This window comes from Pteronotus mesoamericanus, unplaced genomic scaffold, assembly GCF_021234165.1.
Source record: "Pteronotus mesoamericanus isolate MK-2021 breed Mesoamerican mustached bat unplaced genomic scaffold, CSHL_Meso_final contig_20, whole genome shotgun sequence".
In the NCBI taxonomy this organism is placed as follows: domain Eukaryota; kingdom Metazoa; phylum Chordata; class Mammalia; order Chiroptera; family Mormoopidae; genus Pteronotus; species Pteronotus mesoamericanus.
This window is the reverse complement of record NW_026555085.1, coordinates 40103690-40127017: the sequence shown is the minus strand read 5'-3', so window position 1 is coordinate 40127017 and position 23328 is coordinate 40103690. Positions and strand designations below refer to the sequence as shown.

The 23328-nt window shown below is 37.4% G+C and overlaps 1 protein-coding gene across 1 annotated transcript in view; it reads right to left on the bottom strand.

The window, feature by feature from the left end:
- Positions 1-1145: 1145 nt before the first annotated feature.
- Positions 1146-23328, bottom strand: part of SH3BGRL2 (SH3 domain binding glutamate rich protein like 2) — a 76660-nt gene continuing 54477 nt past the window's right edge. Inside the window, exons 6-7 of the mRNA XM_054568630.1 lie at positions 8563-8643; positions 1146-5167 (exon numbers count right to left, since the gene is read on the bottom strand). Of these exons, the coding sequence (XP_054424605.1) occupies positions 5156-5167; positions 8563-8643 (93 nt within the window). The 3' untranslated portion in view covers positions 1146-5155. The remainder of the gene's footprint in view (positions 5168-8562; positions 8644-23328) is intronic.

Below are 23328 nucleotides of genomic sequence, written 5' to 3'. Positions count from 1 at the left end.
GATCTTTCTTGTTCAGCTTAAGGATTATTTCATTATGAGTATAGGTTCAATACAATCTCCTATGACTTAAATAAATGGTTTTTAAAATGTTCATTTACATATAATAACATTTTGGCCTATTGCTGTAAGCTTATTATATGCTGACATACTAAGGAAATGTGCATATAGAAACATGCAGTCTATATAAAGATCTCCTTCTGGTGAAATTCTGTAGCAGAAAACCAAATCATGACATTCATTTTCCTACTAAATAACTGGAATCGATGAGCCTTAAAATAGCTTCAAAGGAGGAGTACTTTCAGAGCATAGAGAGGTTTCCAAAGTACATCTTCTTTTGGCTGATAATGCTGATAAACTGAATATTAGCACACAATATATGCATTTAACTTTATTTTCTCCAAATAGAATGAAGTTTCACATGCTTTCCATACTTCTGGAAATGGCTTCAGAAGATTTTTCTACTCTAAATATAGTTTCTCTTTAATAGTTAAATAAATATTAACCGATAAAGAGATTTAAGAATAAATAACTTTTTAAAATAGTAATTAAAAACACAATAGAAAAAAGGCAAAAGACTCAAAGAGGGATCTTAAAAAGAAATAAGAATTCCCATAATAAAAAATGTTCAGTCTACTAGTAACCAAATACATACAAAATGAAATCACAAGATACCATTTTATACTCAGCTTGGCAAAAATTTGAGTCTGAGGATCCCAAAGTTGGTCAGGATCTAGAGAACCAGAAATTCTAGTATACCAGTGGGAGTGGCAGTTCGTCCCATTACTCTGGAAAACAACTTGGTCTTATACACTAAAGTCGATGATGTGTTTTATTATATGACATACCAATTCTATTCAAGGTATATACATCCATGCTTGTGTTATGTACACCAGAAATCACACAAAAAATGTTCATAGCGACACTTCCTTTTTCTGTTTAAAACATCCAGCAACAGAAGGGAAAAATTGTGACACAGACATACAGTGAAATAAAACTTAACAGTGAAAATAATCAACTAGGGTACTTGTTTCAAAATGATAATGCCCGACTGCAATGGGCATAAAAAAGAAGTGACAGAAGAATAGCTTAATTTCATTTATTATTATTTAAGGATACATACATGGAGGTAAAATTAAAAAGGACAGAAAGGCAACGATCAACAAAGAGCTCAGGAAAGGGGCTCCTGCTGTCAAACTGGGATGGGACAGGGTCAGAGAAGAGCTCACGGTGCTTGAAAGGAAAGACAGTAAGCTGATGGCAGGCACACAGGGGCTTGTTTATTATTCTTTACACACACACACACACACACACACACACACACACACATTATGCGCATACGTTCCACTGCATATATGAAATAATTTTAAATTGGCGTGGTTGTAAAAGACATAGAAAAAGATTATCCATCATGTTTTAGGTAATGCCCTGGAGCACTATGCACTGACCTCAACTCATCCTTCCCCACTCCGCTATAACTGCAGTTTTTGCTCCTCTGTTTCTCTCATCCTTCAGGGTGGAGACTACGGTCCTGCTCAGACAGTACTCATAACATTCTAAGGGCTGATTGGGAAGATGACTAAACTAACCTGACTTGCACTTCTGAAAAAACTAGGAAAACTTTCAAAGTCAGGGTTACAAGTGGGTGGCTTATTTGGTTTCATGCTTTAGCACATTCTGCAAACTTACAGTCTGTTCTCTTTTACTCTTTTATCTCTTCCTTTACCCTCCCACTGTTTTGGTGTTCAAGGTTTGAAATAGTTCAGTGATGAGATCAACTTTAGATACTGCCTTCAGAAATGTTTTCTTCTCCTTTCACAGAAGGCTGCATCAAAGGGGCCCTTCTATTAAAGGTGGCACCTACACTGTACTTGTTTCCTGCTCCCAATTAGGGGAACAAACCCACTGCTGGGGGCTTCAGTGTATTCAGGAAACCAGTCATCTATTTTAAACCAACCAAGGGACCAGTGATTTAACGCCATGTTGGTCCTGGTTGCTGTCTGAGATGATTCTGTGGTCACCTCCCAACACACATACACACACATACACAGACTACATCTCCTTAAATGGTCAAACAGTATGTCTGCATTTTTACAACTAATCTGCAGGTATGGGGTTCACAAATGGGAGTGGAAACAGATCGTCCCAACTAAACAGGAAGGTTTCATCAAAACACAGAACTAAAATTAGAAAAGGTGTAAGAAATGGTAGGGAACAAACAGTCCATTTTCAGAATACATGTTTTCTGGAATTTATTCCTCTTTAATGTTGAATATAAAATCTGAGATTTCACCAATGCCTTTAGGGACAAATGCATACAAATTGAAATGTAAAAATAACAACTATGCAGACCAAGGTGGGCTCTGACACTTAAGAAAAACTGCTAAATGAAAAGCATTTCAAGGAAAAAAAAAACCCTCTATAGCAAAATCAAATTTTAGAAAACCAAAACAAACAAAACAGAAAGAGACTTTGGTACCTTTTAATAACAGAGGAAGAAACAGGTTTAGTTCGTTATAAATTCATGTAATACAAAAACATCTATGTGGTGATATTGAATAAATCTATAAAACAGAAACAAATCTAAAATATATTAAAGTCTGAGAAAAAAAAATCTTCTTCTCTCCTCTTTGATTTTAGTAGAACACCAGAATTTGTTAAAAAAACAAGTATTTCCCCAACTAAATTTCCCTCTGGTCTGCATATACCTAGCAGGATGGCACTCTGTATTTTTGCTGATTTTAAAATGGCATACTTTGATTTCTGGCAGCATATTTCCTTTGTCCCAACAAGTGTCCTACAGGAAATAAACATTCTGCCTTGCAATGCCCTTGAAATTATATCTATGCCTGCAATTCCCATCCACTTTCTTTCCTAGGCTGTTAAGACTGTGGTTACCTAAATCTAAAGGCAGCTTGTTAAAGAAGGGAATGAGAAAATCATTACACGTTTGAAATTCAGCTGGTAAAACAGTACGAGGAAGGACACAATATTCTCTGAAGACAGTGTGGTCCCAGAGGGCAATCCCTCAGAACCCTGCAGAGCCTGGGCATGCTTCTAGCTCACTCAGAACAAGTATGGCACCAGCAGAGGATGATCTCTCCTATTTCTTTGCTGGTTTAAAAAAAAAGTGGGGTGAGGGGTAGACAGTGTGTAACTGTGATAGTAATTTAGCACTACCATTCATCTAGTCTGTTTAGGAGAATCATACTGGGCCTACCAGAGCCACAGTAATTCAATTTACAAAGTCTCGATCTTAACAAGTTAGTTCTTGGTGCTCGTTGGCAAGAGTAGACAATATAAATTAGATCATTACTGTAACATTAAAAAAAATCTTAACTGCTCTAGCTTAAAAAGAAATTTTAAGTCTTATCAGAAGACTCAAACACATTATCCAGGTAAAAAAAATTCCTGGATAGTCCCTGGGATTTATCAAATGGAATTTGACCTGGATCTTATTTAATGCCAACTAAGCAGTAAGACCCATGATTTCACAATAGCTTTCCCTGGAGAAAGAACTGTGGATCATGTATCTGTTCCAGTCAGGTAGAAATCTGTGGCATACTTTGCTTCTGATTGTAGTCCTGGGCCACAAATCTCAGGCTGGGATTTCAGCTTTAGCATTTAACAAGTCCACATTTAGCAAGCTGGAGGGTGAGAGGACATATGAGACGGGGCTTTAATTCTTTTGTTCTTTCAATTTCTTATAAACTTCCTGCTCAGAATCTAAATGGCAGGTCCAGCATCACAATGCTGAGAATAGCAGAACATTTTAGGCAATCCTCCGATAGCTGATCCTAGTCAATCAAGACTGTTCCCACATTTGGCAACTAAAAACTCTAAAAAATATAAGCAGGGACAAAGATGCAAAAAAGGAGCCTCTGCCCTGATACAACAGACAAGTTCAGTGTTTATAAGCATCCACTCCAAAGGGAGTAAAGATTTTGCATGCCAAGTACAATTGAGATTTATCTCCAAAGGCCCCTTTCTCATATATGCTGCTCTGAAACTCACTGAGCTTGTCTATGGAATGAGAGCATGTGTCTACATTGCTCTGAAAAATCTGGGACTATGTATTGACCAGAAATATGAACTAGCAAAATCAGAGAACCAATGGAAAGTAAGACAGGAAAAAAAATTAAATTGTGCAGCAATATTAGTACCTTTTAAATATGCCTCATCAGCAGTTCACAAAATATATCCAACCAAGGTCTTCCTTTCTCAAAAAAATATAATCCCTTCACAAAATAGAATAAGCAGCTGTTAGTTAGGGTAGCTGCATTTAAAAATATCCTGATATGTGTGTGCACTTAAGTATAATAAGTTGCTAGGGCTGAAAATGCCTTCAGATATGAGTCAGTTACTTTTCCTATAAATTTATTATCTAATTAGTGCACCTCTTAAAATATATCTTTTAAGCATTCTTATGCATTTAGGTGAAACATTCCCCTTGCAAGAGATAAAGAAGCATCTATTTTCCAAAATAGCAATTATTTTCATCCCTATAACTTGGGTCTGAACACACACTGTTGCAACCGTGATTTCTGGAAACATATGTAGAAGCTTGAAGAAGTTACGGGGGTAAAAGTTTACGTTACCAAAATGAGGCTAGAACATCGAACTTTTTCTGTAGGAGTTATTACAAAGCATTAAAATGGTGACATTTGTGATTCTAAATCTTCATCCCTTTGTCAACCAGCATTTCTTTTTTATTTTCTTTTTGATCAATAGATTTTAATAGCCTGGCAGACTAATTTTAAGGATACATTCCAGGCAGCTTAAAGAGAAGCAGGTCTGAGCAATACTGGCACCAACTACAACCTAGGGCAGATTCAACATTTTCTCTGATGGGGCCACTCACTTATCTTTCAGTCACTAAGGAAGCACACCTGTAACAGGTTACAGTACCTCCAGGTGAGTGAGGCAACTGCAGGCAATTCTGAAAATAAGAAAAAATCCACCACAGTTCTGATTTGGTTTAAAGCAATCATGCAATCCCATTACACCCACATCTTCCAAAAACACCTTCTCCAAATGCAAGCAAAGTTACTGATGATGAATGTGGCTTTTGTCACAGTGATGCATTAGGTAAGCAGGTGTGTGCCGAGTACCAGGGGGTGCTCCAAAATGCATCTCCATCATCTTCCGCTTGTCTTCTCTAAGGTTCTGCCTATTTATTAAAAAATTGAAAGAAAGAAAAAAAAAAAGTTAGTTATTGTACTGTGTTAACAAAAAAATTCACCCTGGGCAGTGGTATTTTAAATGTCAGGAACAGAGATTTTGGGAATCACAATAAAGCACCCCCATGTGATTGACAAGAACAAATCCTGGGTTTCAGGATAAAAGGCTAGATTTAAATCCCACACACTTGACCTGCCAAATATAAAAGTGGAAAGAACCATGTTTTTACAACCGCCAAGACTCCCTTCAGAGGTACTGTTCTAAGTGCACCTGGGTGAGCGGAGCATGTGGGGGTCACCTTCCCGAGGCCAGGTGGGGAGGGACTCAACGTGAAGAACATGCCTACTTTAGGAAGTACGGCCATGCCTACTGGTAAATAGCTGCTGCCCCAATCCCCAGAATGGCTCCATGATTCAACCACCGAACAGACACTGGCTTAGGGGGGCCCTCCACCCTGCTCCGGCTGGTCAGTGCCCAGGGTATACCAGCCGTTAACACTCCCAAACAGCAGCATTCTGAAAGCAGAAACTTTCTACTTCAGTCCCTGCTTTGAGTCCATTAAAAGAGCAAACTTGATGATTTTCTACCTGAAAATTACTGGTGAAAAGGTTTCCTTTTTCTTAAGTAGGCACCATGTTGGGCCAAACACTGCTGGCTCTAGACAGCAGTAGAAGAAAGTGGGTTTCCCCAGGGTTTCCAGACCTTTCAACCTCTTGAGAAAAGCGGGAAATCTGTTAAACACTAACGACTCATTTAAATTCTTTAAAAAAGTCTTGTGCAAACTCATCCAGAGCCGGTGTGACCTCGCTCCTTCCTCTGCCCTGCCTGCTTTTGAGAGTGGCCGGAGTGTACACTGCATCTGGGCCCTTTGGGCCCATAAATGTTCTCTTCCTATTTCTCTTCTGTCTATTCACTGTGTAAGAACAGTTACAGATGCTAACAGGGTCTTTCTATGTCCCCTGGCAGGCTTTCTAGCACTGTCTTTTCCGTGTGTACACTGTAGGGAGGGTAGAAAAGGAGATGAAAAAAGGGGGCTTCCGTCTTTCGGTGCATTACACCAGTGCACGCTCTGTCCAGGTCTTAGTGTACAGGCGGTATAACGAATTACTACCAAGGTAAAAAATAAGTAACTAGAAAGGGGGAAAATGCTCTTAAAGGTAATTTTATTTCTTTCCTATGAAGATGAATGTAGTATGGGTTGCTGTTAACCCTTAAGGCCCCAAACGGTTCACGATAGAGGTGACACAAACGGCACCGTGGACTTCGCTCTCCTTCCATGTGCTTCTGCTCAGGTATGACTGATGCAAACACCTGAAAATGGTGGGCCAAATGCGTGGTGTACCTGGAGCCCTTGCTGTTTTTGGAATGGTCTGATAAAATCAAGTCAACATCACTGGCATCAAAGCCAACTGTAATATTATGACCCCAAGTCATGTGAGAATGCATATTTTATGGTTCATAGGTTTCTTTAGAAATTTCTGAGAGAATAAATATTTTTAGAGAGTAGAACAGTCAGCCCTGACCCGTGTGACTTCATTGGAACATCGTTCCTTAGACCAAAGGGTCACAGGTTCGATTCCCAGTCAGGGTGCATACTCAGGCTGCGGGTTCCTTCCCCGGTCAGGGCGCCTACGAGAAGACAACCAATTGATGTTTCTCTCTCACATTGTGCCTCTCTCCCTCTCTTTCTTTTGAAAAAAAGCAGGAAAACAATATCCTTGAGTGAGTATAAAAAGAAAATCCACAAAGAATAGAATAGTCCGCCCACAGTATCTAAGGAATCCAAATCTTTGGGGACAATAAGAGCAAAGAAGGAAAGCGCACACAGTATTTTTTTTTTTTTGAAGGTTTTTGCATAGACAATGATGTCCCCTGGATTTATGCATCCATTTGATTACTTCTACCCAGTTTTTTCCCGTTCTTTGAAGATAAATCTGGACTGTTTAATATCCATGGATGAAACATGTTATAAAATACTACAATTTTTCTAGCAAGCATTCCAATGTTCCATCTTTATCAAAATAGTCTTAAAACGCTTTTAATATTATATGTGTGGGTTTTGCCTCTGTTTAAAACATGTACATGGAAACCACCCACAGCCATCTGTGGACTGACTGGTGCAAAAACAAAGCAAGATTTCACATTGGCTACAAACTACAGGGTCTGTTGAATAATTTTTATTACTGATAGTCCCTGCCTTCCTTCCCACAGGTGTTCTAGAAATGGTACAACTCCTGGGTAGCCTCAAAAGATCTATCACTTACAGACATCAAATATCTCAGCAAGGCACTTTCAATTCAGTGTTAAAAATGACACTTTAGAATTTGGTCTCACTGAAACACAGTCAAAACCTTAATTGCGATGTATATAAAGATTGCACAGAAATACAACAAAAATGTTAATGTGTTTTTCTCTGGGTGGTGCAATTTTTATTTTCTACTCTATACCTTTTGTACTTCCCCAAGTTTTCCAAGTAAGCCGAGGCTACTTTCATAATCAGAAAAACAACAACAACAAATAAACAGTGTTTTTAAAAGGGGAAATAAAATATCTTATTTAACAAGGAAATGCTGTTTTTTAATTTTGAAAGTGAATCCATGTATTTCACAAAGTTGTGATTATATATCATTTGTAGACCTAAATATTAGAAAACCTTGAGCCTTTTGTGTTGTCCAAAAGACATGACATAATAAATTAGCTTTAAAAAACATTTTGAAGAGTTGTAGTTTTTCCAAGGTTGACTATTTGTTACTGCAGACCATCTCTCTTCCAATTTAAATGAATTCAATATGCAAAAGACCTTAAAAATATGGCTTTGATGCTACTATTTCAAAAGCATAAAGTAATGTAAACTTGCACTTAAAAACTGAAAGCACCTACCGCTTTTTGCTACCTTAAATTCTTGGAAGAAGGGGATAAAAATTATAAATAAATTAAATTATAAATAAAAATAAACTCTAATATACAGCAACAATTGAAAACTGAAAGGAAAGGGAAAAACTAGGCTTCTTTCTGTGTTTTTACACTGGCAGTCTATAATTGTGCATTCAAGAAAGTGAAAGCTAAATATCTAGGGCATATATCCATTCCTCTAGCACTCTCAACCTCAATTGAGAACAATTAACAACAACTAAAGAAAAATAAATATTAAAAAAAATTATCGATTGATTTTAGAGAAAGAGAGGGAAGGGGAAAGAGAGAAGAGAGAGAGAAAAATACTCTGACTTGCTGCTCCTCCTATTTATACATTCATTGGTTGCTTCTTGTATGTGTCCTGACTGGGGATCAGACCGGCAGCCTTGACATACCAGGATAATGCTCTAACCAACTTTCCCCAAGAGAGCAAGGAAAGATGAATTTTAAAACAAGAAAAGATTCACCTACCTTTGATGCCAACCGTGATTTCAGGCCTAAGAATGAAAAGACTGTGTTGCTTTCCTTTGATTCAAAAAAACTCTCATAGTCCTAGAAAAAAAGGGGGAAGAGAAAATAAACAAAAGAAAATTATTATCTTTGTATTGGGTGTTTTTGACAGTTCTTTATGGAAATAAAAAATGTACCAGTGCTCCATCCAGGACAGGGAAGAGCTAAACATACTGACCGATTTGCTCTGCTTGAGCCTAAATATTTCTTTGAGTATGGTGATAAACATAACACATTTTAATCCAAAACCTGTGACGGATTAAAACATAACACACTGACAACAGAAATGAAATCGAAACACACTCCCTTTCTTTCGTGTGCCAAACTAACATTTATTTTTGTGAAATCATTGTGACCGAAGATTTCATTCTAGCACTTCAATATGGAGGGCTGCCTCAATTCCACTCTTGATATTTTCCTATCTAGGGCTTTAAACATATACATCTCCGGGTAAACAGAAACCTGCAAAGGCCTCCATGTGTCACTCTAAGTGCTTCTCTTCTGTCTTTGAAGTAGTCCACAATCTTTAAGATTTTGTCTTTAGAGACTAAAAAGAACAAATAAAAACTAGAGAAAACTGTATTCTCTATAACATTTACCTTTGTCTCAGAAGAAGAATCGTTTTTCTCTCCTTACTTTAAGGAAAGAAGCCATCAAGGAATTCTGGTCAATATGTTCATCAATTGTTTCTTTTCACAAGTTCACATGTATACTACTACAGTTTCTAAGCTGACATAAAGCAGTCTAAAAATTTGATAAAAGTCCCTCTGATAATGTTGGATAAATATTGTAAGCAGGTAAGGATCAGAACCATGTTTAGGCATTCCTTTGTTCCAGGTGCCTTACAATCACTTCATCAGTTAATCCCCATCATAGCCTGCCCGGTTGGAGACTAGCTCAGAGCAAAACAAAACAAACAAAAAGTTGCCCAAGTTTGACAGTCAATACACAAGAGACCTGAGATTTGGGCCCAGTTCTCATTGATGTTGTAATTGACGTTTTTTTGTTCTCTCTGATGCTTCTCACCCAAGAGGAATGCAAGTGTGGAGCACCCTGTATATGAGTCACTAAGCCCCAAAGAATCCACTGCTAAGCGGAACCAATGGCATTACAGGTACTTTGAAACCTATTTAGGAATCCAAATGAGAGTCAATACTTGTAAGAGTAGAAATCATGTACAGGTTCTGAGCAAGGGAGCTGAACAGTCTAATTTCCTTTAAGAAAAACACCTTCTAGCTTTATCAGCTCTGTGGAGAATGGTTCAGGGACAGCAGCAAGAAGGGAAGCAGGGGGAAGTTAGAAGAGATCTGTGGTAATTCAGGCAAGAGATGGTGGCAGCCCGAACCACAGCAATGATAGAGGGAGAGAGAAGTGGACAGACTGGAGGTAATATTTTGGAGGAAGTGATAATCACACTCAACTGTGGAATTAGTGTAGTGGGTTAGGGTGAATTAAGAATTAAAGCAGCTCTGAGCTTTGTGACTTGATAGAAAAGACCAGAGAAAAAGCACATTTTGAAACCTGTCTAGGAATTTAAATGAGAGTTGATGGCTTATAGAGTGGAGATTTGCTTTTTGCAAAGCATTTATCAGTTGATGAAAAGTCTCTGAATTATTTGACTCTGTGTAGAGACTCTCTTGTTCAAATACTTTATCAAAGTCAGGTTGAAGTTGAATTTCAAAACATTAAGTTTGAGAAATTGTATGAGACACCCAAGGAAGAAGATTATAAACAGGGCAGCTGGAGGGTTCTATGACTCTACAGTATTATAGATTTTGTAGAATTTTATGAAAAACTTACTTATTTTTTAAATAAGAAAACTATGTTACAAATAATGCACGTCTAAATTTGATGTGGAATTTAGGCAAAATCCCATGAACTAAAAATGTTATAAATACCCTTTAAAACAAAAGATATTTCCAAGCAGTTGAGTGACACTTCACTGAGTTCAAGAAATAATCCTGACTGATGTATACATTTTCTCTCTGATCATTTTTGTTTATATTCAATGTGGTAACAGAGGAAGAGAGCTAAACTACAGCCATATTTATCTCATCCTTTTAGATATCCACTATATGAAAACTAGTGTACTTGTTCCTCTCCACACAATATTTGGCCACTATTCATTCTACATTCTTTACCTAGAGAATCTCATTTAGAGTCATGGCCCTAATTACATTCACATCTTAGCTTGATTTCTCCTCTCAGTTTTGGTTTTACATAAGAACTGCTCACAAACTCTTAAACATAAGGGATCTAAATCATAATTCATGGTCTTCCTGCCACACCATAAGATGGACCTCTAAGAAAAATGGTACCACTATCTAATGGACTTTATCTACCATGTCAGCAATATAGGTACCACACGTAGGACTCCTCTCTTTCCTCAACCAATATCTTACACATTCCTTCTACCTCTCCTTTTTTGACATTCTTCTCATTACCCTAATCCAAGCTAGACTTCTGCAGTAGCACCCCAATTTATCATCCTTTCTCCAATCTAACCTATTTCTACCTCATCATTATCATGCGAGGACAGGCTGATCTTTTAAAAATGAGACACTGATCATACTGCCCTCTTCTTAAATCCTTTCCTTCAAGACTTTTCATTGCTCTTACAATACAGATTAAAATTCTTCATATGGCATAAAGGCACTACCAAGTTGTCCACCTCTGACTTAGTCAAGACCGAGGAGAAGACAGGTCTTTATTTCCATGCACCAACCACTATCTGGGTCACAGATTCATTTCTGGGAAACCGAGAGGTATATATGCTCAGTCAATCGTAGATGTGATCTCCTGCAATCTACTTAGTTATGTGACCCTGATCAACTCATTCAACCTCCTCAGACTATTTCTTCCTTTCTGCATCAGATACTACCTCCTTCAAGTTCCAATATTCTATGAAACGGTGGAGCACTAAGTGTAGTTGCTCTTAAATGGGTTGTTTAGCTGTGTCCAGGTGTAAAGTCACTTATATATTCCAGTTACTTACTAAAGATACTGATTTGAAAAATTTACCCCTGGCTGGTTTAACTGAATAGGAAAGGGAAAATAGTGAGAGGAAAAAAACATTAGGACTAGTGACTTAGTCATCAAAATGCTGTCCCTGTTTTGAATTTTGAAAGGCCTTTACCTGTTACTACTTGATTAATAATCTCTGATGTCAGTGTGAAATGCAGAAGTGAAGAAACTAATAATGAAAGGAATAAAAAGAAACAAGACCTGACTCAATCTCTATAAATATAGCATGATTTTTACTTTAAAAGACTTAAGTCATAACATGAAAATATCTTGCATGTGAAAGATCGAAAGACAAGTTACAATGAAGATGTGTATAATTCAGATTTTAGTGTATATATTAAAAACCTTAATTTAGGCCCTGGCTGGGTAGCTCACTGGGTTAGAGCGTTGTCCTGATAAGCCAAGGTTGCAGGTTTGATCCCGGTCAGGGCACATACAGGAATCAACCATTGAATGCATAAGTAAGTGGAATGATAAATTGATGTTTCTCTCTCTAAAATGAATAAATAAAATGAAAAATCAACACCTTAATTTAAAAATCAGTACAGCTATTCAAATCACAAAACAGGACATGTGAAATCTACACATGTATAGAAAATATGTAACTTTATAAACAATCCGTTTAATATTGAATCAAAACTGTTCCCATAAATTGTAGTCATCAGCAAAAGTATTTAGAAATTTCAGATAGACATCTCAGAAAGGCAACATTTCTCATTTAGACCAAAAAACCCCCAAACAAACAAACAAAAAAAAAAACCTTTTTAACTATCTCTCTGTCATAAACATTATAAGCATTATTTTTATTTTATGAACCTTTAACTCAGTGCCATATAACTTTAGCTAGGGGGCTTCTTACCTGAATTAGATCCCCCCCAACAGTTTAGAAATTGTCACTTAAGGTAATTAACTCCTTCCAAAGTGACAAATATAAAATTTGGTAATTAACTTTAAAAGCATAATAATTTAATGAAATAATTTTTAAAAGTCAATGTTAGCACTTGCTGCACACTAGGTTACCAATAATACTTGTCAAGTGGATGAATTAGTTGTCTGCTAATTAATGACTGATGTGCCGTATTTTAGGTAATCTCATGCTGGTAATATAATTTGAATAAATCCTATTTCTACTTTATTGCTTACAGGATTTAAAGAATTATGTACACACAATTTACTGTCTGACACTCAAAAACTTTTGAGTGGACTGATGACTCTGAAAATGTAAAAGGTTAAATTATTTTCCTTGTCACAGTTAGGAAAAGAATAAATGATTGATAATTTAAAATCTAGGATTTCTAAATAGTTAATACCTCCTTAAAAAGATAATAAATTAAGTAGTATGATATGAAATAATTTAAAATAGTCTTAGAAATTTTAAAATCACATCCTACTGACGGTAAGTACAAATTATTATGGCTTTAGGCACTCCCCCCAAAAAGAAAATGATCTGCTTTCTTACCAAATTCAATTCTCTTATCAGGCTTATGTTTTTAAAAATACATTATGGTTTGTACTGCAAATGTTAAAAGCACTTCATTTTTAAAATTCACTATAAAGCTTCTGCTGAATTCTTATAGTCAGACACTCTCTCTGAAGAGTTTGTAAATACATGTCTGCAAATGACACATTTCAGGAGAATCAACCTTTCACTAATGATCAGTTAATATCGCCTTTGGGGAAGGGTACAAACACACAAAGCAAATTCAAGATAAAAATCGCCCGCGTTCCGAAGCTGGTACATTTTTTAGTACATTAAAGAAAAAGGATGAAAAATTCCCTTTGTTTCTAGTGTTGACTGCTTATGAAAAGAAAAATTTCTGGATTATATAGATATCATTATAACTGAGCACTAATTTAACACGAATCTGTTGCAATTTTCAGAACAAAGCAAGTTAAATAGCTGTTAAAAAGAAAAAAAATAACTTCCATCACCTATACTTCTGTTTGCGTTTAAGTGAAAAGCAATGTTAGAGATATTCATAAGCTCATGATAAAATCTCCAACAGGTAAAGTTCACAATAGTCTCATTCTTCCAAAGAGCTTACTTAAGGACATTGGCTGTACACTGCCATTAGACTATTATGGACTAGACAAGCATTTGAGACAAAGACCTTAAAGTTCTTTGGCCTTTTAGTGTTCACTAAGAGAAAAGGGAGGAAACCCACAGCAGCTACTCTGAAAAGCTGTGCCGCTTCCCACGCTAAGTCAAGGGCACAACCAAACAAGAGGTTGCAGGGAACAAAAATAACACGTGGCCTACAAGGAAATGGTGGCAGCAATCAATTCTAACTGAGCCAAAGCAAACTCGGTTTATCCAAAAAAAGAAAATGTGTGTGGGTTTTTAAGATTTTTATTTATTTATTCTTAGAGAGAGGGGAAGGAAGGGAGGAGAGGGAGAGAAACATCTGGCCTGGCCCACAACCCAGGCATGTGCCCTGACTGAGACTCAAACTGGCGACCTTTAGGTTCACAGGCCAGCGCTCAATCCACTGAGCCACACCAGCCAGGGCAGAAGAAAATGTTTTTAAAAAATTCTTTCTAAGACTGTAAGAGTTGCTGTTGTTGCTGCTGCTGCTGCTGCTTAAAATGGGCTGAGGCCCCTTCTTCTTAAAGTTTCTTTCAAGCCTGAGGGTATCCTCTGAGCAGAATTTCTTGATTTGGTGGTTGAAGACAGTTACTACATACCCTATTTTATGAAATCCTGGTACAGAATGAGAAAATAGCTGGCAGTTCCAATCCTGGTAGGAGATGTAAGATGTAATTGTCTCAAACAGCTTCATTCAGCAATTTTTATGCCAAATACCGAAAATATGAGTAAGCCCAAAGCTGAGGATTTTAAATTCCTAACTCATGTTTAACATTTCCAACCATACTGGTACAAGATGGCAAGGCAAGCAAATATAATTACCTAAGCACCAGCTGAAACTGGATGAAAAAAATTTTTGTGCTAAACATAGGGAAAGGAACCAGCAATAAAATTTAAATAACTACCCAGAGGAGTAAGTGAAAAGGCTAAACTTACTTAAAAGAATCTCTTAGATGTTGACAATTTTGTCATTCTCCTTTCACAGGGATTTAGTAAAACAGGATTATATACCATCCCCTCTGTGACTGCTCCCAGGACTAGACAGTTCTGTAGAGAATAGTGTTTATATCTTTAAAACAACATAAGTGTAACATATACTTACATATTATAATAGTTATTATAGTTACAAAAGAGAGTGTGATATAAGCTTTGCAATGTTAATGTGCGTGTGCGCGCACGTGTGTATGTGTGTAAATCAAAAGGGAGAAGAAGAGCAATGAGAAAACAAATCTCTTCATCATTCAAAGAAAAAAGTAAAAATTGTCCATGTTTAAAATGAAGGAATATAGATATTAGTATATGAAACAGAGTGGTGATAACAGGAATCTCATAAAAGCGGCTTTGTCTTGGGAATCCGGGGGAGGCCACCTATAAAGAAGGGCAGAGGAAAACTGACTCCTCACTTTGACCCTCCTGTCAACAGACTTTATTAACATTGATATTAACATGGCCTTAATATCTTAACAGTTTTGTTTTCTTTTCATTAATTTTATCTACATAGGCTCAAAAAAAGGAAAATTGTAACAAAAATAAAACTGCCAGTTTGGATATTAGTTAAAATATACTGCTAAACATGCAACCGGGGCGAGGCAGGGGGCAGTGCCTGAAACTATCTGGATGAAGGTTTGCAATATTCACAGCACAAGTCGTTTTTATCAAAGACATGTCCCAGGGACTCATCACTGTGGAATATTTATTTAGTATATTTAGAGAGAGGGGAAAGGAGGGAGAAAGAGAGTGAGAAAACCACTGATGCACAATCGATTGCCTCTTGCACACCTCCAACTGGGGACCTGGCCGGCAACCCAGTGCCCTGACTGGGAATCAAACTGGCGACCTTTCCACTGCAGGTGGGCACTCAATCCACTGAGCCACACCAGCCAGGATGACTGTAGAATATTGAAGCAAGTATCTCAGGTGAAAACGGGAGGTTAAACATTTATAGACAGAAGAATAAAACCTAGGATTATATAGAAGAGATAAAGCTGCAAAGAATATCCAATTAAATTGTTATGCTTTGGGCACACAGCTGATCAGAAATCAATGAGAAAGAGGACTTTATGTCACCCAGCTTTTCCTTTTCTAGCAGCTGTCAGGATAACGTATATGATTATTTACAGGAGATAATTTATATTCTCCTATATCTAAAGGAGAAGCCTCTTCTTGATTAGATAAGTGATCTTTTAGACAGAAGGTCTCGAAATACAGATTTTCATATTCAGATCAGAAGTTTCCTAAGGAAATTCTACCCATGGGAGATGTGAGCTTCTAATAGAGGTAATTTCTGAAATAGATGTCATTGCAAAATTTAGAAGTTTCGATAAGCTTACTTATAAGACATTTGGCTTTGACTTTTATTAATAAAATCAGAATAGAAATGTTCAGACCTTTGACAAGGCAGACCCAACATAATGGGGTGGTTCTCTGCTCCGCTAAAAACATCCGTGTAGTCACCCATTCATGAAGCCAATTTTTGTTAATTATGGTCTCTGTTCCTAGCGTTCTGATAGGCACCCGATATCAAGATAAATATACCAAGGAGCCTGCAGAGGGTGAGCACAAGGAACTCAGAGACAGGTTGAATGCAAAGACATGAGAAAAAAAAGAAAATTCTATGAGATAAATGTCATAATAGCAGTAATAAGGCACAGGTTTGCTGGGCATGGGGGTGGGGAAGGAATAAGCAGAGTCCTAGTTGATTAGCGAAAGCTCAATAACAAGGGCATTGTAGAGTCTGAGAGAGAAATAGGGCAGAATTACATAGGAGGTAAACATTATAGGACTTGGTAACAAACTGAGTATTAAGATGAGGAAAAATGGTGAATGGTGACTTGTAGGGCTTTGCCTTTAGCATCATGTAGATGATGTAGCCATTAATCCTACCTAAGTAACACCCATATTTTAGAGACAGCACATTTCCTGGGACACCAAAAAATTTTGAACTTCAGCTTTCCCTTTTTTTTTTCTTTATTGATTCTAAACAGTTTTAGTAACACAATGCAGACAGTCTTCAATATAGGTCAAACTTTCTGTCCATCAATATAGCCTATTCTGCCAGAAGACACACTTAATTTTCATGAAGGAGGCTTGGGAAACGGCTAATCCCATGTTTCTCAAATATGACCACTGAAGAACCTCAGGAGGCAGAGGAAGATGTGGATGGACCATTTAGAGAGGGGTAAACTATGGAGGGGCCTAAGAGCTCACCATGGTGTTGACATTTTTAAAGGAACAAACAGAAACAACCAAACAGAAAAGAATACGCAGCAGAGAACTATGTGGCCATCAGAGCCCAAAGTATGTACCGGGTGGCCTAACCCATGATCTAGAGGATTGGAGGCAATATTTTGAGGCAGCTGTTGAAAATGTGAAATTACCCTGAAGCCTTGTTTATCTTAAAGTTTCACGGAAATCGAGTATCCTCTCCCATAATACATTAGTGTTTGTTTTGCTGTTTAAAATGCCAGGTACTCAAAATCTTCAAGTCAAATGGCTGCCCTTGGCAGACAGGAAGTCTTTATTCTATGACTTTGGGCACATCCCTAGGCCCTGAGAAACCCAACTGGTTTTTATCAGCAACAAATATAATACTCATTTTGTTTTAACTTTTACTAGTTTTCATTTCACCAAGTGACCTTTTCTTGAACTTGAACCCAAATTCTCAGGCCACCAACAATAACCCTTCATGTCTTAATAACTGTATAATCCAACATATTTTTGCTGTGTGACAGAGGACTCTAAGGAAAGGAAGAATGGAATAGTCTAAAGTGAGAATGCACTTTCTATAATAACGTTCAATCTAATGCACTCTTCAGAAAGCCTGCCAGTTACAAACTATTGTTTCCAGTGGCTGGAAACAAACTAAGTAGCCCACTGTGGGGGAATAATTAAGTGAATTATAATAATCCACCCAAGGGAATAATATGCAACCTTTAAAAAGTAAGTTTACAATTACATGAAAACTTTTGGTTAGAGAACAAACCAGGGCACAAATGATATATATAGTATGATCAAAATATGTGATTAAAAAAGATTAATCTACTTGTTAGAAAAGAGAATATGTATTAGAAAGCTAAAACTTTTCCCCCTTTCTCATTTAAAATTTTTCTCCAATTGCATTTTCTCCACTTTTTTCCCATTTTAGTGCTGGGAAAAAAGAAATAATGATGATGATGATGGATAACCAGTGCAACACGAAAACTTTAAAAATCTCTTTCCAACAAACTTCTGTGAGACCTTTGGCTAAAGATCATTTATTCATGTATGAATATATGAGGTCCATCCAGAAGTTATCCAGCCATATAACATGAAAAATAGAGACATTTATTGAAGAAGATACAAGATACAAGAAACACTGTACAAAGGACAATGATGCCTCAGTCCCCTTCAAAGTAGGCTCCTTGGGACCTCACAGTTTTCCCAATCGCCATCAGCTGCCCCATTGTATTTTCCTGAATCTCATCAACAGCCCGAAATCTCTTGCCTTTCAAAGGTGATTTTAGTTTTGGGAAAAACCAGAAGTTGCAGGGCACCAAATCTGGGCTGAAGGGAGGCTGAGTCACATGGATGATTTGATGTTTCACCAAAAAACTCTGTGTAAGGTGTGATGCGTGAGTGGGCTCATGGTTGTGATGCAGCTGCCAATCACCAGTTGCCCACAGCTGCAGCCTTCTGAATGATCTGAATAGTTTCCGTGGAGAAATGTTTAGCTTAATGCAAAATGTGATGCCGATTTGTTGTTCTACTTGCTGTCATTTTTAATGCAACGGCCACACAGAACCCATGCTCACTCAATGGCGTCTACCGCCCCTACTGACTACAGTGAAGTCGTCATTGTTCACACATGTGCATTACTGTTCACTCTCCTTGGCTGCCAGGTCACACAAACCATTGTTAATATAATGAGACAGTCCTCATATATGTACACACATACATATTTCTTTATTAAAAATAAAGTTATATGTATGAATCAGGGATTTGTAAAACGGATAATTAAAGGACTTATTTCTTCACATTCCCTAAAAGACCCCAAACACAATTAAATTATCCCAAAATAATCTTCTCAAAAGTCTTAAATAAACACTGTACTTGGAAACAACACAAATCATACATTCAGGTGTTTTTGTGCTGTGCTTCTTAACATCCACCAAGTGTGATGTAATACATTTCCTTGTTTCCTTGTATGGGAAAGACAGAAAAGGGGGGCATATGCCACAAAGAACCACTGCTGGTCATTTAGCCTTCCTGTGTCTCCTGAGGATTAGTCTAACCCCTCCAGTCCACTTTTAGCCTCTACTTAATCAAGATAATATGGGGAAAGATCCCAAATCATTACTTAACCTGATCAATTGCTTTATCAAACCTTATTTGGTTAGCAGTACATGCAATCATATTCAGGTGCAAATTTAACATTCTGCAAGTACCATCTAAAAGTACCAAAGAGTAATTCAATAGTTTTAAAACATAAATAATCTCATGGAAAACAATCGAAGTTTACCTTTCTATAAAAATTGTCTGTCTCTCAGCTGAGCTGTCCTCTCTTCATTGTAAGGCAGGACTTTACAGGAGTAACTCCAGCCACATGTTCCACCACACGCCCATGTCTCTCCCCACCTTCTCCTGAAGCCTGACCGAGTACTGGCATCCTCAGCCAAACCTACACTCACTTGTCTTGACTATCTGAATGGTCACTGTGTATTTCCCCAGTGATGGCTGATCCACAAACTGCCCAATGTGGCCTTGGTCAAATGAAATTTGGCCTAATTCCCATGTCTAAATACCAGTTTTGATTAAAAAATAAAAATTAATTAATTTAGCAAGGTTGTAGGACAACAACATATAAAAATCACTTGTGTTTCTATACATTAATAATGAATAATTGGAAAAGGAAATTTTAAAATTTCATGTACAGTAGCACAAAAAGAATAAAACATTTAGGAATAAACCTAACTGAGGAAGTAAAATACTGATACACTAACAACTGCAAAATATTGTTGAAAGAAATGAATGTAGACACAAATAAATGAAGACACACCATGTTCATACTGAAGACTTAGTATTGTTAAGATGTGGATACTACTCCAAGCGATCTAAAAATTGAACAAAATCCCTATCAAAATCTCAACAACATTTTTTGCAGATACAGAAAAAGAAATCATCCTAAAATTCATACGGAATCTCAAGGGACCCCCAAAGTTGCCAAAAGAAGTTTAAAAAACAGGACAAAGTTTTCTGTAAAGTTTGAAGGACTTACATGCCCTCATTTTAAAACATAGTATAAAACTATAGCAATCAAAACAGTGGTGTACTGGCATAAAGACAGACATATGGACCAATGTAACAGAACAGAGAGTTCAGAAAAAGAAGCCCTCACGTTTGTGGTCAAATGATCTTCAACACAAGTGTCAAGACTTCACAACGGGGAAAAGACAGTCTCTTCAACAATGGTGCTGGGAAAGCTAGATATCTGTATGCAAAACAATGAAGATGTACTCTTACCTTACACCATATATAAAAATGAACTACAAATGAATTAAAAGCCTAATATAAAGTCCCAAAACTATAAAACTGCTAGAAGAAAAAAAGTGGGGGAAAAGCTTAGCGATGCAGTATTTGGCAAGTAATGACTTCTTGCATATGACTCTAAAAGCAGAGGCAACCAAAGGAAAAATAGAGAAATGGGACTACATCAAACTTAAAAATGTTTGTTCATCAAATGATATAATCAACAGAGTGGAAGGCAACCTAAGAATGGAAGGAAATACTACAAATTAGATGTCTGATAAGGAGTTAATATCCAGATTATACAAAGAACTCTTACAACTGAAAAACAAAAAATCAAATAATATGATTTTAAAGAATGGGCAAGGGACATGAACAGACATTTCTCCAAAAATGATATACAAATGGACAAGCCCCTGAGATGCTCAGCATTACTAATCAGCAAATAAATGCATATCAAAGCCACAATGGGATATAACATCACACACCCTAGGATGTCTACTCACAAAACAAAACCAGTGTTGGTGGGTATGTGAAGTTGGAACCTTGTGCACTGTTGGTAGGTCTGTAAATTGGCACAACCACAATGGGAAACAGTATGGCAGTTCCTCAAAAAAGTTGAAAATAAAACTGCCATCTGATGGAGAAATCCCATTTCTAGGTATATATCCAAAAGAATTAAAGCAGGATCTTGGAGAGATACTTACAAACCCATGTTCATAACAGCACTATTTGCAATAGCCAAAAGGTGGAAATAACCTAATGTCTATCCACAGGTGAATGGATAAACAAAATGTGCTATATACACAGAATGGAAGCCTTAAAAAAGAAAGAAATCTTGTCACAGGTTTCAATGCTATAGGCTGAATGTGTGTATGCTGAAATACTGATGCCCAAATACCTTGGGAGGTGATTAGGTCATGAGGGCTTAGGGACTGATGCCCTCATAAAAGAGGTCCGAGACCTTCCTTGCCCCTTCTACCATGTGAGGACACTGAAGGAACTGTGCAAAATAAATATCTGTTGTTTTTAAGCCACCCACATTGTAGTATTGTGTTATAGCAGTCTTAATGGACTAAGACATACAACACGGCTGAACACTGAGGACATTCTAAGTGAAACAAACCAGTTACAAAAGGATAAATACTGGGTGAGTTTATGCCTATGAAGTATCTAAAAGTAGTCAAATTCATAGATATAGAAAACAGAATAATGGTTACCAGGGACTGGGGGCATAGGAAACAAATGGGAGTGTTTACAGAGTATAAAGTTTCAATTTCACCAAATGAAAAAGTTCTGGAGATCTGTTTTACAACAATGTGAATATACTTACCACATCTGAACTGTACACCTAAAGGTGGTTAAGATAGTAAATTTAAAACAATGAAAAAAAGTAAAAAAAAAAGATAGTACATTTTATGATGCATATCTTTACCACAATAAAAACATTTTGGTAAAAAAATAAAACAAGAAAAATATATGAAGAAATCCAAATCCTTTTCTTTTTCCTTTTTTTTGCTGAGTAGGGAGGAAATAAAAATAAATGTAAGGGGAGTAAATATTTCACTTTTGTATAGACGTAAGCATTTTCATTTCTAGTGCATTCCATACTTGCCAGTTGCACAGCAAAGTTTATATCTTGAACATGAGCTTTCATGAGAACATGAGCTTTCAAAACCCCAAATCAGGCACTAAAGCCCATCAGAAAATCCTAGGAGCTGGGATGTTTACTGTTAGGACCCCATTTCCTGAGAAGACTCTAGATCATGGGAGGACACTCCAGGGAAACGTCAAGAACAACCAGTCTGTGCCAATTTGGGTTCTTTACTAAGAACAACAGAAATGGACACTAGCAACTTAAAAGGGAAGGGATTTATGGAGATACTGTGGGGAGCTCACATAAGCTACATTTAAAGCTGGAAGATTCAGAAAAAAGGAGGAATTTCCACAGCTGGGTAGCCAAGAACATGCCCAGGCCACACCTGAGGATCAGCCTCATTAAGATATCAGCCTTGGCCATGTCTGGTCCCATCACCTCTGAACACTCAGTGCCAACCTTCAACTAATCGTGTGTTTCTGCATCATCCCCTCAATGTTCAAATTCTGGGGTGGGAAGAACTGATGAGGCATGCCAGGGAGTTTCCATTAAATAGGGACTTCCTCCCAACAGGCAGAATAACCAAGTGCTAAAGGAGAGACGGCAATTGTCCACATTGGTTACCAAGTAACTTAGCAGCTGTATACGTCTCAAGTGCCTAGCTCACCCCTTTGAGATAAAGCAGGAAGTTTCTAGTAATTTCCAGAAAGCAGGAGAATCTTTATCCTTACTGGGTCCTATCACTTGCAATGTGGCAGTTTCCCACAGGTTATCGAATCAGGGAACAACACTCCTAAACTATCACTGGGTAAAGCAAGGTGCACAGGAACAGCCAGGATATATGAGGCCATGCTTATTAGTTACCCTCTAATGCTTTTGCTTTTGTCGAAGTCAACTTTACTTGACCTTTACGAGAGCAGACGCTGCCTTCGAAACTCCTGCCAGACAGACTGTAAGACAAAGTGCACATACCAGCGCGGCTGTGACCATCGCCAAGGGACTAGCACTGCTCAAGCAGGGGAGCTGTCGTGTGTCTGGCACAGTTTAATCAACTCGGAAGCCTCTAGCCAGATTCTAGTCTATCAGAAAAAATTTCCGTAGGCTCCCAAGGGCAAAGATACACAGAGATTTAGATAGCCATAAACAAGTGAAAAAAAAAAAAAGATTTATTTTACAACGTTACAGTTTTATTTGTTAAATACATCCCTCTATTCAAAGGGCTCGGAAGAGTTCTGCTTTTATGATGACAGGGCAAAAATCTCTCTACCTCCTTTCTCTTGAAAAGTCAACAGAACAATAAAGATTAAAAAATCAGGAATCTCCATTTTAAAAAAAAGATAAAACTAAGACACATCTACAGCCCTGAATCATAACATGGGCAGGAAGTGGGTAGGGAATTGGTGAGGATTGTTGGAGTGGAGGATGGTCAAACCTTAGTGTCTGCAGAGGCAGCATCAATAAAGCACAAGCTTCATGGCCGCCAGGAAACATCAAGAATTGGAGGCATCTGCTGTTGTGA